The 15,635-nt window shown below is 42.8% G+C and overlaps 1 protein-coding gene across 9 annotated transcripts in view; it reads left to right on the forward strand.

Moving 5' to 3' along the window:
- Positions 1-15,635, forward strand: part of WDR59 (WD repeat domain 59) — a 109,192-nt gene that overhangs the window by 37,743 nt on the left and 55,814 nt on the right. For 8 of the 9 annotated variants that reach the window (XM_027119278.1, XM_027119285.1, XM_027119276.1 and 5 more), the window contains exons 10-17: positions 746-902; positions 5,657-5,736; positions 6,764-6,896; positions 7,027-7,151; positions 10,956-11,120; positions 13,628-13,723; positions 13,879-14,035; positions 14,540-14,609. In XM_027119278.1, coding sequence (XP_026975079.1) covers positions 746-902; positions 5,657-5,736; positions 6,764-6,896; positions 7,027-7,151; positions 10,956-11,120; positions 13,628-13,723; positions 13,879-14,035; positions 14,540-14,609 — 983 coding nt within the window. Of the gene's footprint in view, positions 1-745; positions 903-5,656; positions 5,737-6,763; positions 6,897-7,026; positions 7,152-10,955; positions 11,121-13,627; positions 13,724-13,878; positions 14,036-14,440; positions 14,517-14,539; positions 14,610-15,635 lie in introns of those variants that run through there. The other variant, XM_027119284.1, reaches the window with a different exon arrangement.

A 15,635-nucleotide genomic window follows, 5' to 3' on the forward strand; every position in this document is an offset into this window, starting at 1 on the left:
ACTTGGGAGGAAGTCAGGCTTTGCTCTTGTGAATTGAAATACTTCTCTGGATTAATATGTTTGCTTTAAAAAACAAACAGGAAAGCTCAGGAGTGCTGCCAAGAGGGGAGGAGACAATGTGCTCTTAGGTGGCCTTGGCTTAATTCCTTAAAGAACAGAGTCTGCCTGACAACCAAATGAGCCCCTTAGCTACCTCGCAGATCGGGTGTTTATGAGTGGAAAGTGTCGGTCCTGAAATTGGAAGATTTTCCTCTGCAAAGCTGTGGTCTTGCGGGCCGTGGGAGGGCGCTGCTTCACGTGGGTGGTATGCTTCTGGTGCATTTCTGCATGGCGGGGTTTGTTTGCTGTCTGGGGTTACCCTCAGTGTGCTTTGCACGCTCATTCTGGGAATGTACTCGATAACTCTCAGAGGGAACTCGTGGAGAGGAGCCGGGGTGTTCCCGTGTGCAACCCCTAGAGCCATTTGCTTATTTTACATTAAAAAACGTTCTTCTCCAAGTATTTGGCTTAGCTTTATTTTTTACTTGCTGTGGTCCCTTCCATCAGCAAAGAAAAAAAAAAAGGAAAGCAAATTAAAAGTAGATGTTGATGGTCAACTGATGGTATTTGGAAAAATGTTCCCCAGGTGGGTTGGGGCCTCCCGTCATCCAGTTTATTTTAATTAGGCGAGAATTCCAACGTGGGTAACTCAAGACTCAGCGGATTCTCCCTGGAACAATGCCTGCTTTTCCCTCTTCTGCCACAGCCTTTCAGCAATGGATTGGTGACCGTGATGGTTCCCCAGCTGCGGAGGGAGAACAGCCTGCTCTTGTGGAATGTCTTTGACTTGAACACGCCGGTCCATACCTTCGTAGGCCATGATGATGTGGTGCTGGAATTCCAGTGGAGGAAACAGAAGGAAGGTGGGTGGGAGGGAGACCGCCAACTGATTTCCTCCTGAGCCCTGCTCACCAACAGCTCCCGTCGGGGTGGGCCCCGTGATCGGAGGGGAGGATGCAGGGACAGGGCTGGCTCAGGAGCGGGAGTCAGGGAACCTCCCCCTTTAATCGTAGGTGGGTGATAGGGTGTGTGGCTGTGCTTCTTCCCCCCAAGTCCATCCTCTTGGGTTCTGTGTAGTGTCTCTCCTATGTGGAAGGGATCTGGAGAGGTTGGTAGCCTTGCTGTTGGATCATTTCTAGAGCTGAAAAACTCAGGGGTCATCGCACACTCAGAAATCCCTGGCACTTGCTCCTTCCCCCCCGTTTTTGTTTATTTGTTTGTTTGTTTTGTTTTGTTTTGGCTGCAACGTGCGGCTTGTGGTATTTTAGTTCCCCCATCAGGGATCAAACCCGGGCCCTTGGCAGTGAGAGCGTGGAGTCCTAACCACTGGATTGCCAAGGAATTCTCCCTTCCCCCTCTATTGATGAGGGAGATGCAAGGTCATCGTCAGTACCACCTACCACGTATTCCCAGTTCTCTTCACAAGCACACGGTGGTATTTCACCTCCCAACCCCTTGAAGATAGGTTTGGCCACGTGACCTGCTTGGATCTTGAAACATGAACGAAAGTGATGCAGTCTCTTTTGGGTTGAAGTGGTAACAGCCAGTGTGCAATTATTTACCCTCTCTGCTTCTTCCGAGGTACCTGGAGAAACTCCATGTGGCGCTGCTCCCACCAGGGTGGGGGTGAGGTGAAGATGTAGAGAGAGCAGGAGAGCCTTGCATTAAGCCACTGAGATTTGGGGCTGTTTGTTATTGCAGCTTAATCTAGCTAGCCCTCATTCATGCATCATAAGTATAAGGGGGGTTAGGAAGCCCTCAGCCTCACTTTCTCCACCAACTCACCATGCAAACTTAATTTCAACCTCCCTTGTCTTGAGATCTTATTGCCACACTCTCTAAATGTTTTCCAGACCAGAAGTATATTTCATGGTCTTTTCATATCATAAAAGGAAAACCGGGCAGTGGAGTGGTGTGACTTGTCCAGAGTCCAGGAGAGGTCTCTGGTGGACCTGGGATTAGAGCAGTCATCTTATCCCAGCTCGTTTGTGACCTTCACAAGCCTCTTCTAGGATAGTTTTTTTTGTTTTTTAAATTTTTATTTATTTATTTATTTAAAAATATTTATTCATTTATTTGGCTGCATTGGGTCTTAGTTGCAGCACGCAGGATGTTTGTTGTGGCATGCAGGATCTTCCACTGTGGCACGTGGGGTCTTCGTTGCAGCACACGGGCTTCTCTCTAGTTGTGGCTCAGGGACTCTAGAGCGCACGGGTTTAGTTGCCCCGCGGCATTTGGGATCTTAGTTCCCCGACCAGGGATTGAACCCACGTCCCCTGCATTGAAAGGTGAATTCTTAACCACTGGACCACCAGGGAAGTCCCTAGGATTGTTTTTGAAAGGAATCTTTTGATCAGGCTCTTAATTTTCCCATTTTCATTTCCATAATCTGACTTGCTTCTAGAAACACGAGGCTGCTTGGTCTCTATCCCATCAATTTCCATGCTTGACTTCATCTTTCAACTCTTTGTCCTGCATTTTGCCATTGAAAAGAGATGATAGAGTTTCCCCATGGTCTGGCAGCGACAGGTTGGCCTGTAGTTTTGGACTGAAATAAAAAGTTTTTAGCAACCCATTTTCAGTTGTCTGTGTCATCTGTAAGCTGGCAGGGTGAATTGTATAAATTGGGGCTGTCTAGCCAGTAGTGAAATTTTGAGTACAAGTTATAGGTGTTTTCTAAAATTCCTTTTTATTGTGAGATATATCATCTACAAAATTGCATAAAACACGTAGAGTTTATAATGTGAAAATCTGTGTGACTACCACCAAGGTCAAGAAAGAAAGCATTGCTAGAACCTGGAAGCTTCCCGATCACAATCCTTTCCCTTTCCTAGAGGTAAACACTATCCTAACATTTACGATAGTGATTTCTGTTTTTATTTTTACAGTTTACCACCCATTTCTGCATCCCTAAAAATATTTTAGGTTTGTTTGTTTTTGAACCTTTTATAAATGTAGTCATCCTGCATGTATTCCTTTTTTAAAAAAACATTATTTAGTTGCAGCATGCGGACTCTTAGTTGCAGCATGCACGCGGGATCTAGTTCCCCGACTAGGGATCGAACCTGGGCCCCCTGCATTGGGAGCCCAGAGTCTCACCCACTGGACCACCAGGGAAGTCCCCATCCTGCATGTATTCTTATATTTTACTTCTTTCTCAACCTAATGGTGTTCCATTTTCTTTTTACTGCCATGTCTTCTTAGTCAGTTTTTACTGGACCACCTCAGGCTTTGATGTTGGTTTTTCACTGTGGTGAAGGAGCTCTCAGAGGTAGGAAGAGAATCAGAATGTTGTGGTCCAAGGAAAAGGATGCTTCGTGAAGGAATCAGAGGTCACTGGTTTTGGGTTTTGCTGAAGGATCTCCATGCAAAGTAAGAGAGAAGCACTTAATTGTATAAATAGGAAGCCATATGATCATTAAGAGACCAGTTCCAAAAGCTGATTGAGGAGGGAAGCCTGATTGTAAGACAGTGGAAACAGAGGCAGCACGAACTGGTGTTGTGAATGAGTTTGCCTTCAGAGGCAAGGAGTGGACTAAATTCCTTGGAGGAGGCTGCTGCCCTCTCTGTTTGAAGGCAAGGAGAAGAGGCAAGAAAGGGAGTAGGTGTGAAAGCAAAGGCCCTTTGAAAATAGGGAATAGGGCCGAAGACCCAAGTAGAGGATTTGGGTTTAGAAAGGAATTAGGCATAACTTTTCTTCAAAGTCAGGGACATGAAAAGAGGCTGGATGTGGAGTCAGAAAATTGTTGCTGGGACTTCCTTGGTGGTCCAGTGGTTAGGACTCTGTGCTTTCACTGCCAAGGGCCCGGGTTCAATCCCTGGTTGGGAAACTTAAGATCCTGCAAGCCATGCAGCGATGGCAAAAAAGAAAAAAGAAAAGAAAATCGTTGTTATGAACATGGGCTAGATGGTGGTTCTCATGACAGGTAGTAGCTCAGAATAGTTGCTGTCATGATAGTTGTACACAGGGATGTATTAACACATGGAGGAATGAAGGCCTGGTTGAAGGCAGTGACACAGAGAAGGAACTTTGGCCCTCACTCACTCTGTTCTTTGTTGCCTCAGTTTCCCCATCCATAATATGAGGGAATGGATGAAATTATTTCTAGATTCTTTGCTCTCTAAAGATGGCCATAAAGAAGATTCTAGATACCGCAGAATTACCCTGAAATGTTCTGATCTTTCATAAAGATCTTTCAGAAAGCACCTTGGACCTTTTTATTGATAGGATAATTTCCCTTTGACCAGATCTATCGTGTGAAAATACAATTCAGTCAGTTAAGAACATTAAAGATTGATTATTCCTTTTATAAAGAGATGCATTTCCTTACCAAAAAATTATTTTAAACAGTAAGATGTCACGATGCATTTAAAACAATTCATTTTACAAGCAACCTATTCATCCCCAGCTCCTCTGGAGCACGTAAAAGGAAGAACATTTGTGGAGGTGAAAGTTCAGTGAGACGTTAAATCCCAGCATCACTCTTCACTTGCTAATTTGTGAGCTATTATTTCACTTCATTTAAGTTTCTGCTCAGGACTTCCCTGGTGGCGCAGTGGTTAAGAATCTGCCTGCCAGTGCATGGGACATGGGTTCAAGTCCTGGTCCGGGAAGATTCCACATGCTGTGGAGCAGCTAAGCCCGTGCACCACAACTACTGAGCCTGCGCTCTACAGCCTGTGAGCCACAACTACTGAGCCCGTGTGCCACAACTACTGAAGCCCGCATGCCTAGAGTTCGTGCTCCAAAACAAGAGAAGCCACCACAATTAGAAGACCGTGTGTAGCCACAAAGACCCAGCGCAGCCAATAAATTTATTAAAAAAGAAATAAGGGCTTCCCTGGTGGCGCAGTGGTTGAGAGTCCGCCTGCCGATGCAGGGGACACAGGTTTGTGCCCCGGCCTGGGAAGATCCCACATGCCGCGGAGGGGCTGGGCCCGTGAGCCATGGCCGCTGAGCCTGCGCGTCCAGAGCCTGTGCTCCGCAACGGGAGAGGCCACAACAGTGAGAGGCCTGTGTACCGCAAAAAAAATAAATTAAATAAATAAAAATAAGGTTCTGCTCAAAGGTGACTTCCTCAGGAAAGTCCTATCTAAAAATAGTTCCCCTGTTGGTCTCTATCCTCTTATCCCATGTTATTTTTTTCATAACATTGTCACTACCGGACATGTTATTGTATGTTTCCACCATTGGAATGTGAGATCTGTAAAGACAGAGATTCTTTTTTTTTTTTTTTTGCGGTACGCGGGCCTCTCACTGTTGTGGCCTCTCCCGTTGCAGAGCACGGGCTCTGGACGCGCAGGCTCAGCGGCCATGGCTCATGGGCCCAGCCCCTCAGCGGCATGTGGGATCTTCCTGGACTGGGGCATGAACCCGTGTCCCCTGCATCGGCAGGCGGACTCTCAACCACTGTGCCACCAGGGAAGCCCAAGACAGAGATTCTTGTATTCACTTTATAGCCCTAGTGCCTAGAACAGTACCTGGCATATAGGAGATGTTCCATAAATATTTGTTAAATGGATGAATGGATGAATGAATCTCACCCCATCACAGCCTGTAAGAAACTTGATGTTGAATCCAGAAAAACCTCCATGATTCTTATCTGGTGATTTCTAGGGTCCAAGGACTACCAACTGGTTACGTGGTCACGGGATCAGACCCTGAGAATGTGGCGGGTGGATTCCCAGATGCAGAGGGTATGTATTCAATGATGCTGTGGAGGAATGTTAACTGGATACACCAGAAACTTAAGATAGAAGATTTGGTAGTTGAAGAAGTTAGAGGATACGTAATGGACATTTAATACGTACTTGCTGGTTGGCCGAGTGGCTTGTGTATGCTACACTGAGGCTTTGAGGTATTCAAGAGCCCACTTCAGTATTCAGCACTTGAAGGCTTCACAGCCTCTGAATGTCTTTGTTTCCTCTTGTCCTGATCTAAGGTAGTGTGGGTTAGCATACTGAGCAAGTGGCTTGGGGGCTTCATTTCTTTCTCTTATAAATGGGCTAGAAAATCTGCCCTGGCACTAGGCAGTGTTCAGAGTTCTCCACGTTCATCAACACCACCTGTTAAGTGAAGCCCTTTCCAGTTTTTGCCCCATAAATTGTATCTGTTCTTATATGAAGCACAGTGGTCCCTGTGTGAACTGCTTTCGTGGCCCTTGCTTTGCTCTGCCCCATCACGGGGTTCTGTCTTCTCATCTGGTGGCTAAATTCCTTGAAGGTGGGATCGCTGTCTCACTTGTATTGCATCCCATACAGCACTCTGTACAGAGTGAATAGAAAATGCTGGGTCAGATTTGCTACACTGCTTAGTACCAAGTCATTCATGAGTAATTTTGGTCAAATACCATCACCTTATTGCCTTTTAAATCTGTTTTCTCCAAAAAGTACCATTTGCTCCAAATGCTTTGAGGTTATGATATTTTTGCTCTTGTGTTGGCTGAATAACTCCATCAAGGCTGGAGTTTAAAAGGTTTTCTGAGATTTGCGTAACCTATGAACAGGATAAAACATTTTCCAGGGTAGACTAATAGAGTCTGTTACCCTGTGTATTTAACCAGAGAGAATTGGTGATGGGCAAAACTCATTTTGATTGTATCTGTTTGGGGCTGACATCTCTCTCCTTTGTGATTCCCATTTTTAAGTCAGAACTCAATCAAACACGACAGTCCTTTCCACTGACTTCTCTAGACCTAGATCGATCTCCTCCCCTCTGTTGCAGCTTTGTGCAAATGACATCTTAGATGGTGTTGATGAGTTCATTGAGAGCATTGCTCTTCTGCCGGAACCAGAGAAGACCCTTCACACTCAGGATACAGATCACCAGCACAACTCCAGCCACGGGGAGGAAGAAGGTAATTGGTCACGCTGTTTTAGGTGCGGTGCCCCTCTGTGCATCTCCGAGTTGTGGCAAATACCCCAGAACTGCTCTCTGAATCCATTTCAGAAATCTTTTCCAACAAGTTACCCTCTCTCTCCTGCTAGTCTTAAAGGAAGACCCCCCAAGCAGTCTCCTGGAAGAGAAGAAATCAGAGCAGCTGGGCCTGCCTCAGACTCTGCAGCAGGAGTTCTCCCTGATCAACGTGCAGATCCGCAATGTGAACGTGGAGGTGCTCGGGCTTAGCGAACTGTCTCTCGCTTGCGGTTGGCGGTTGGTGGGTGAGGGGACTATTTCAGCCATGATTTAGGCTAGCAATATAGCTTTGCTGCTCTAACAGGGAAGTGTTCTGTGCTTGCTTTTTTGTTTTCTATGTTATCTAAGGACATAGATATTTTACAAACGCAGATTATTTTCCCTTACCCTGTTATTTTCTCATAAGATGAACCAAGGGATAAACTGATGCTCAAATGTCTTAAAATCTCCTTAGATGCTCTAACACCTCATTTTACTCTATGTGAGGATGCTCAGCTCCTGGAAAGTTTAGTGTTTTGGTGGGGGTTACTGGCAAAGTTAATGGCAGGGCTGAGTTTGGAAGCCAGCCTCCTGACTCTCCAGGGCTCTTAGTACTTTGCTGTACGATCTTGCCTTGTAAGCTGGTCATTTCCTCAGAGATTTAGATGCATGTTAAGAAGGTGACCAAGCCTCTTTGTTCATTTAACACACAGAGAGATTTACTCTTTTCCTTTTGGGCAGGTATTGAAATTCTGTGCTTCAGGGAATTGAGTCTTTCTGTGAAGGAGTTTTAAAACTTGATTAATTTTTCTCTTGCCCAGATTCAGTTAACAGTAGGCCTGGATCTGTGCACTTACATAATTGTATCATTTGGCCTTTCAAACAGCTCTGCAATAAGTGGTTTTATCCCCACTCTACAGATCAGGAAACAGAGACACTACAAAATGAAATAACTTGTCCGAGGTCAACAGCTGTTTGAATCCGAGTCTCCAGATTTCCCATATGTGTGGCTCTTTTTGCCATCCTCCAGCTGCCATCTCTAGTTGGCAGCACAAGAAATCAAAAGAGATAAAGGATTCCTTGATGAATTGGTTATCTATATCAACTCAGTTTATATTCCCTTTGTCCCAGTTGAGAACAGTTTGGATATCCAGTGATCTAGTCTAAGAAGGAGATCTTGATTCCTTTCCCAGGACTGCTTTTCAAAAATTACTGAGAGGGACTTCCCTGGTGATCCAGTGGTTAAGACTCTGCACTTCCACTGCAGGGGGCGTGGGTTTGATCCCTGGTTGGAGAAGTAAGATCCCATATGCTGCGTGGCATGGCCAAATAAAAAAAAAATAAAATAAAAATTACTGAGCTATAATTCACATACCACAAAATTCACCCTTTTAAAGTTTACAGGGACTTCCCTGGTGGTCCAGTGGTTGAGACTTCGCCTTCCAATGCAGGGGGTATGGGTTCGATCCTTGGTTGGGGAGCTAAGATCCCACATGCCTTGAGGCCAAAACACCAAAACATAAACCAGAAGCAATATTGTAACAAATTCAATAAAGACTTTAAAAATGGTCCACATCAAAAAAAAAATCTTAAAAAAAATATAAAGTGCACAATTTAGTGGTTCTTAGTACATTCACAAAGCCATGCAGCCATCACCAGTGCTACTTCCAGAGCATTTTCATCATCCCCAAAGAAGCCTTACATCCCCTAGCAGCCTCTTCCCGTTTCCTCTCTCGCCAGCCCCTAGCAGCCCCCGTCTCCTTTAGAGAGAAGGATTTTCCCAGGAGTACTTTTTTTTTGTTTTGACATCTTTATTGGAGTATAACTGCTTTACATTGTTGTGTTAGTTGCTGCTGTATAACAAAGTGAATCAGCTATACGTATACATATATCCCCATATCCCCTCCCTCTTGTGTCTCCCTCCCACCCCCCCATCCCACCCCTCTAGGTGGTCACAAAGCACTGAGCTGATCTCCCTGTGCCATGTGGCTGCTTCCCACTAGCTAGCTATTTTACATTTGGTAGTGTATATATTTCATTGCCACTCTCTCACTTAGTCCGAGCTTACCCTTCCCCCTCCCCGTGTCCTCAAGTCCATTCTCTACGTCTGTGTCTTTATTCCTGTCCTGCCCCTAGGTTATTCATAACCATTTTTTAAAAAAATTCTATATATATGTGTTAGCATACAGTAGCTAACACATGTTAGCATACATTTCTCTTTCTGACTTACTTCACTCTGTATGACAGACTCTAGGTCCATCCACCTCACTACAAATAACTCAGTTTCGTTTCTTTTTATGGCTCAGTAATATTCCATTGTATATATGTGCCACATCTTCTTTATCCATTCATCTGTTGATGGACACTTAGGTTGCTTCCATGTCCTGGCTACTGTAAATAGTGCTGCAGTGAACATTGTGGTACATGTCACTTTTTGAATTATGGTTTTCTTAAGGTACATGCCCAGTAGTGAGATTGCTGGGTCATATGGTAGTTCTATTTTTAGTTTTTTAAGGAACCTCCATACTGTTCTCCATAGTGGCTGTATCAATTTAACATTCCCACCAACAGTGCAAGAGGGTTCCCTTTTCTCCACACCCTCGCCAGCATTTATTGTTTGTAGATTTTTTGATGATGGCCGTTCTGACCGGTGTGAGGTGTTACCTCATTATAGTTTTGATTTGCATTTCTCTAATGATTAGTGATGTTGAGCATCCTTTCACATGTTTCTTGACAGTCTGTATATCTTCTTTGGAGAAATGTCTATTTAGGTCTTCTGCCCATTTTTGGATTGGGTTGTTCGCTTTTTGATATTGAGCTGCATGAGTTGCGTGTATATTTCAGAGATTAATCCTTTGTCAGTTGCTTCATTTGCAAGTATTTTCTCCCATTCTGAGGTTTGTCTTTTAGTCCTGTTATTGGTTTCCTTTGCTGTGCAAAAGCTTTTAAGTTTCATTAGGTCCCATTTGTTTATTTTTGTTTTTATTTCCATTTCTCTAGGAGGTGGGTCAAAAAGGATCTTGCTGTGATTTATGTCCTAGAGTGTTCTGCCTATGTTTTCCTCTAAGAGTTTTATAGTGTCTGGCCTTATATTTAGATCTTTAATCCATTTTGAGTTTATTTTTGAGTATGGTGTTAGGGAGTGTTCTAATTTCATTCTTTTACATGTAGCTGTCCAGTTTTCCCAGCACCATTTATTGAAGAGGCTGTCTTTTCTCCACTGTATATTCTTGCCTCCTTTATCAAAGATAAGGTAACCATATGTGTGTGGGTTTATCTCTGGGCTTTCTATCCTGTTCCATTGATCTATATTTCTGTTTTTGTGCCAGTACCATACTGTCTTGATTACTGTAGCTTTGTAGTATAGTCTGAAGTCAGGGAGCCTGATTCCTCCAGCTCCGTTTTTCTTTCTCAAGATTGCTTTGGCTATTCGGGGTCTTTTGGGTTTCCATACAAATTGTGCAATTTTTTGTTCTAGTTCTGTGAAAAATGCCATTGGTAGTTTGATAGGGATTGCTTTGAATCTGTAGATGGCTCTGGGCAGTATAGTCATTTTCACAATGTTGATTCTTCCAGTCCAAGAACATGGTATATCTCTCCATCTGTTTGTATCATCTTTAATTTCTTTCATCAGTATCTTAGTTTTCTGCATACAGGTCTTTTTTCTCCTTAGGTAGGTTTATTCCTAGGTCCCTGGAGTACTTTTAACTTGAGTCAGGTTTTTAACATCTTCCTGCTTTATTTTCCCATCTCAAAATAAATATAACAAGTTTCAGCCTATCTCACAGCTTTGGGATGAAGCTTTTTTAAGCAAAAACATTTTGAATTTATTAAATCGGTGCTAAAATTAAAAATCCGTTTTGAAAATGAGTTGTCCACATCTTCCAAATTCATCTTTGGAGACTCTCTCTCACTCCGTTACCAGGAACCTAGAGCATTCAGTTACCTTATTTAAACCTGTTTGCATCTGAAGACCCTTTGCAGTTCCTCTCCAAAGCAGCTATTGATTTGTCCCCTGCAGATGGACGCAGCAGACAGGAGCTGCACAGTGTCTGTGCACTGCAGCAACCACCGCGTCAAGATGCTGGTGAAGTTCCCTGCGCAGTACCCGAACCACGCGGCCCCTTCCTTCCAGTTCATTAACCCCACCACCATCACATCCACTATGAAAGCGAAGCTGCTCAAGGTGGGCATCTGTGTTCATAAGTTCTCCTTGATGTCAGAAGTGGAGAGCACTGCTCATTTGCATCAGTGTCTGAGTCGAGCAGTGAAGTTGAGTGAAAAAGCGAGTCGATAAGATTTGGACATCATGTGTCCTTCCACCTAGCAGGGTTAACAGCTGTATTCTTTTTGTGTAGAAAACATTGAGCGCTGATTCTTAATCTCTTTGGGTCATGGACCGCCCCCTTCTAATGTCTAATGAAAACCACACACAACCTTCCACAGAAAAATTTGCACAGATATTGCATATAACTTCAGAAATATTGCATATAAATCATAGGCAATTATGTAATAGCATATAATCTGCTCACAGATCTCATTAAAGCTATGTGTTAATCCCAGGTTAATACAATACAATCTCATTTATTTGGAAACTGTAGGCAAAATGTATTCTGAAACTAAGAGATACTTTCTAATCAGAAAAAAAGTATGTAAGGTCATTTAAAAAATCTGTTCCATAAAAGGAGATGTTGTTACTTAGAGTGAGGCTGGCTGGCTGGACAGGTGAGGTGTGATAGGACAGCGGTGTCTGAATGGAGGGGTACAGCCTGGCATCTCGTCTTTACCCTTACAGGTTCAGAAACTTGATTTGTCAGTTCACGCAGAGCTAATCAGGTGGAATCCTCATAAAAAAGCCCCATGAGCTGAGATACGTCTTTTTCGGTCTGAGCAGCATCACATGTGAAATAGCAGAAATATCCTGACAGCACCAAGTTGACCTGAATGCTATTCATTTTTTGCCTAGTTTGTGTTGTGTACACTTGATTGTTCTGTCTTCTTGGGGTATCATAGGTAACCAGGAAATTGTTCAAGCTTTGTGAGGGTCTGTGAAATGCTAATAACTCAGATTTTGTGGTACTTGACGTTTTGTCCTTGGAGTCTGAACATTTCGTTGCCTTGTTTGGACATACAAAAAAGATAGATTTTTCTATTGGTATAAAAATGATAGGATAAGCAAGTGTTTTAAAGGTCTCATTCAGTGCTGTCCAATAGAAATGTGATGCAGACTGCATGTCATTTTCAATTTTCTAGTAGCCATACTAATAAAAAAAAGGTAAATTAATTTCAATAATATTTTAATTTAATCCAGTATATCCAAAGTATTATCATATCAACATGTAAGCAGTATAAAAATTATTGCGATAGCTTACATTCTTTTTTTTTTCTTTTTGGCACTAAGTCTTCAACTTTTGGTGTGAATTTTATGCTTACAGCCATCGCAATCCAGACTAGCCACACTTCATGTGCTTTATAGTCCGGTAATGACTTCCATGTTAGACAGCCCAGGTCCAGTTTACATGCCTACCTTCAGTATGTGTATGTCAGGTTATACCAATAGCATGTGCTTTAAAATGTTAAGCTGCATATATATATGTATATAAAATATATATATGTTATTAAAGTATAGTTGATTTACAGCATTGTGCCCCAATCTCTGCTGTACAGCAAAGTGACTCAGTTATACACATATATACATTCTTTTTTTACTATTCTTTTCCATTATGGTTTATCCCAGGAGATTGGATATAGTTCCCTGTGCTACACAGTAGGACCTTGTTGTTTATCCATTCTAAATGAAATAGTTTACATTTACCAACCCTAAGTTCCCAGGCCATCTGTCTCCCTTCCCCCTCACCCTTGGCAACCCCAAGTCTGTTCTCTATGTCTGTGAGTCTGTTTCTGTTTTGTGGATCGGTTCATTTGTGCCATATTTTAGATTCCACATATAAGTGATATCATATGATATTTGTCTTTCTCTTTCTGACTTACTTCAATTAGTATGATAATTTCTAGTTGCATCCATGTTGCTGCAAATGGCATTATTTTGTTCTTTTTTTATGGCTGAGTAGTGTTCCATTGTATGTATGTACCACATCTTCTTTATCAATTTATTTGTCAGTGGACATTTAGGTTGTTTCCATGTTTTGGCTATTGTGAATAGTGCGCTATGAACATAGGGGTGCATGTATCTTTTTGAATTATAGTTTTGTCCAGGTATATTAAGCTTTATATTTTTAAAGGACCCCCCCACAAAAAGGTACATTTTAATTTGCACTAAAGTGAAATCTGTTCCCCCTGGCATGTATGTATCACATGGAACAGTTTTCAGTCCAGACTGGAGGATATTACTCTAAGTGATGCTGAGATATCTCATCGAGGAGGGTGGGGTCGGGGGAGAGCAAAGGAGTAGAATTCACTATAAAGGAAGAATGGTGGTTCTAATCGTGCTCTCTGAGAGCCAGTGCATTTGCCTGCCATGGCAAAGGAAAGGGCATCTGGAAGAGGATTCACAAATGAATCTTTTCCCTGAGCCCCTCGGGGAGGGGGAAGGTGGTGTGTTGTGTTGGCAGCCTCAGACACAGCCATGCTCCGGTGCCCCAGCATCGTTGCTGCTTCCGATGCTTCACACAATAAAAAAGAATCAGGAGAAAGAATGTTGCTCTTCTTGACTGCGTTTTGTGCCTTTTCTAGATCCTGAAAGACACTTCCCTGCAAAAAGTGAAACGCAACCAGAGCTGTTTGGAGCCCTGCCTGCGCCAGCTCGTCTCCTGCCTTGAGTCTTTTGTGGTGGGATCCTTGTTACCAAGCTATGCTTTGGGGTTTCGTTTCCTTTCCTCCTCCCTAAAATCCTGGGCTCCCTGATCTTGGAATAATGTGTCCTGTTTTGTAGTTTGGCTTGAAGACAGATTGTGGGTTTTAGTCTCTTGCTTTTAAAATTTCAGAACCAAGAAGACAGCGCTTCCAGCAATCCCTTCGCGCTCCCGAACTCTGTTACGCCACCCCTACCGACATTTGCCCGGGTGACCACCGCCTACGGGTCCTACCAGGATGCCAATATTCCCTTTCCCAGGACCTCGGGGGCCAGATTCTGCGGGGCAGGTTGGTCTCTTTAGGTTCTCTGATTCTAGATTTCGAGAGAGAGAAGCTAAGAATGTCTGTATAAAAATTTCCATCAGAAAATGTTTCTTTGTTTTTATTTCCTGAGAACTCAAAAGATTTCTGTCATAGTGTTATCTGAAGCCGAATTGGCATCTGGGGACATACCCTAAGAATGTTCACCAGATTTACAGACTTAACTTGTTTCATTCTGATGAGTGTGAATTTGAGTCTTGACTCAACCTATTGAAAATACACATAGGAAATATGAAGTACCTGTGAAGACTTTTTCCAAACCACATATATCCCATCTCTCCTAAATCCTGGAGATTCTTATCTTCGTTTTTATTAAGTACGGCTGCCGTTGGTGAGCCTCTGTAGCTTAGGATACTATGTCTTATCCTTCAGGTATATTGAGGTAGACAAAAGATGGACCAGTGCTTTCTTAGGATTTCCCATGACCAGCTTATTGACCTTGATGTGCACGTGTGATGTCTCCTTTGACAGGGTACCTGGTGTATTTCACAAGGCCCATGACGATGCACCGAGCGGTGTCTCCGACTGAGCCTACTCCGAGGTGAGTCTGGGAGATGCAGGTGTAAGCTACGTTCATGGGCCAGAAATAGGCAGACATCTGGGAATTTGTCTTTGGACAGTTTGTGTTAGTTACCACTCATTAAAAGATTAACTCCCAAAAGATCAGGGTTCATTGAATTTCACCCAAGCTGGGATTTCTACTGTAAAGTTACTACTAGGAGTTGCTTGATAAAAACTGTTGTCAAAACAAGGCAAATTTTTTTTTAATGTGCTCTTCCCCTATCGCTCAAGTATTATCTGAATATTAAATAAAACTAGAATAATAGCAAGAGATAATCTCTAGTCCCGGAACACTAATAGGCCACTTCTAACATTACCACACACATGTAGTGTATGTGCAGCCATCGCTAGAGTCAATTCTAGAACCTTTTCATTATCCCAAAAAGAAACTTTGAATCCCTTAAGGGTCACCCCAGTCCCTAAGTCCCCCATTCCTCCAGCCCTGGGCAAACACTGATCTACTTTCTGTCTATAAATGTGCCTGTTCTGGACAGTTCATATAAATGGAATTGTATGTGTGTTCTTTTGTAACTGACGTCTTTCACTTAGTATATTTTCAAGGATCATACATGTTGTGGCATGTATCAGTACTTCATTTCTTCTTACTGCCAAATAATATTCCATTACATGTATATACCATGTTTTATTTATTCATACATCAGTCATTGGACATTGGGACTGTTTCCACTTTTTGGCCATTATGAATAATGCTGCTATGAACATTCTGTGCAAATTTTGTGTGGATATATATTTTTTCATTTTTCTTGGATATATACCTAGGAACTGAATGACTGGATCATATTGTAAATTTTTTTCTTAATTAATACACTTTATCTTTTAGAGCAATTTTGGGTTCATAGCAAAATTGAGTGCAGAGTACATATACCCCTGTCCCCACACCTTTACAACCTTCCTCATATTAGTGGTTTTTTTAAACTTAAATATTATGCTGTAGACTTCTGGTTCTGCAGTGTGATGACCAGGATAACTTGGAAACCCTCCCGCT

Source organism: Aethalodelphis obliquidens, unplaced genomic scaffold (assembly GCF_003676395.1).
Source record: "Aethalodelphis obliquidens isolate GAN/ISIS:26980383/991018 unplaced genomic scaffold, ASM367639v1 scaffold20, whole genome shotgun sequence".
Classification (NCBI taxonomy): Eukaryota; Metazoa; Chordata; class Mammalia; order Artiodactyla; family Delphinidae; genus Aethalodelphis; species Aethalodelphis obliquidens.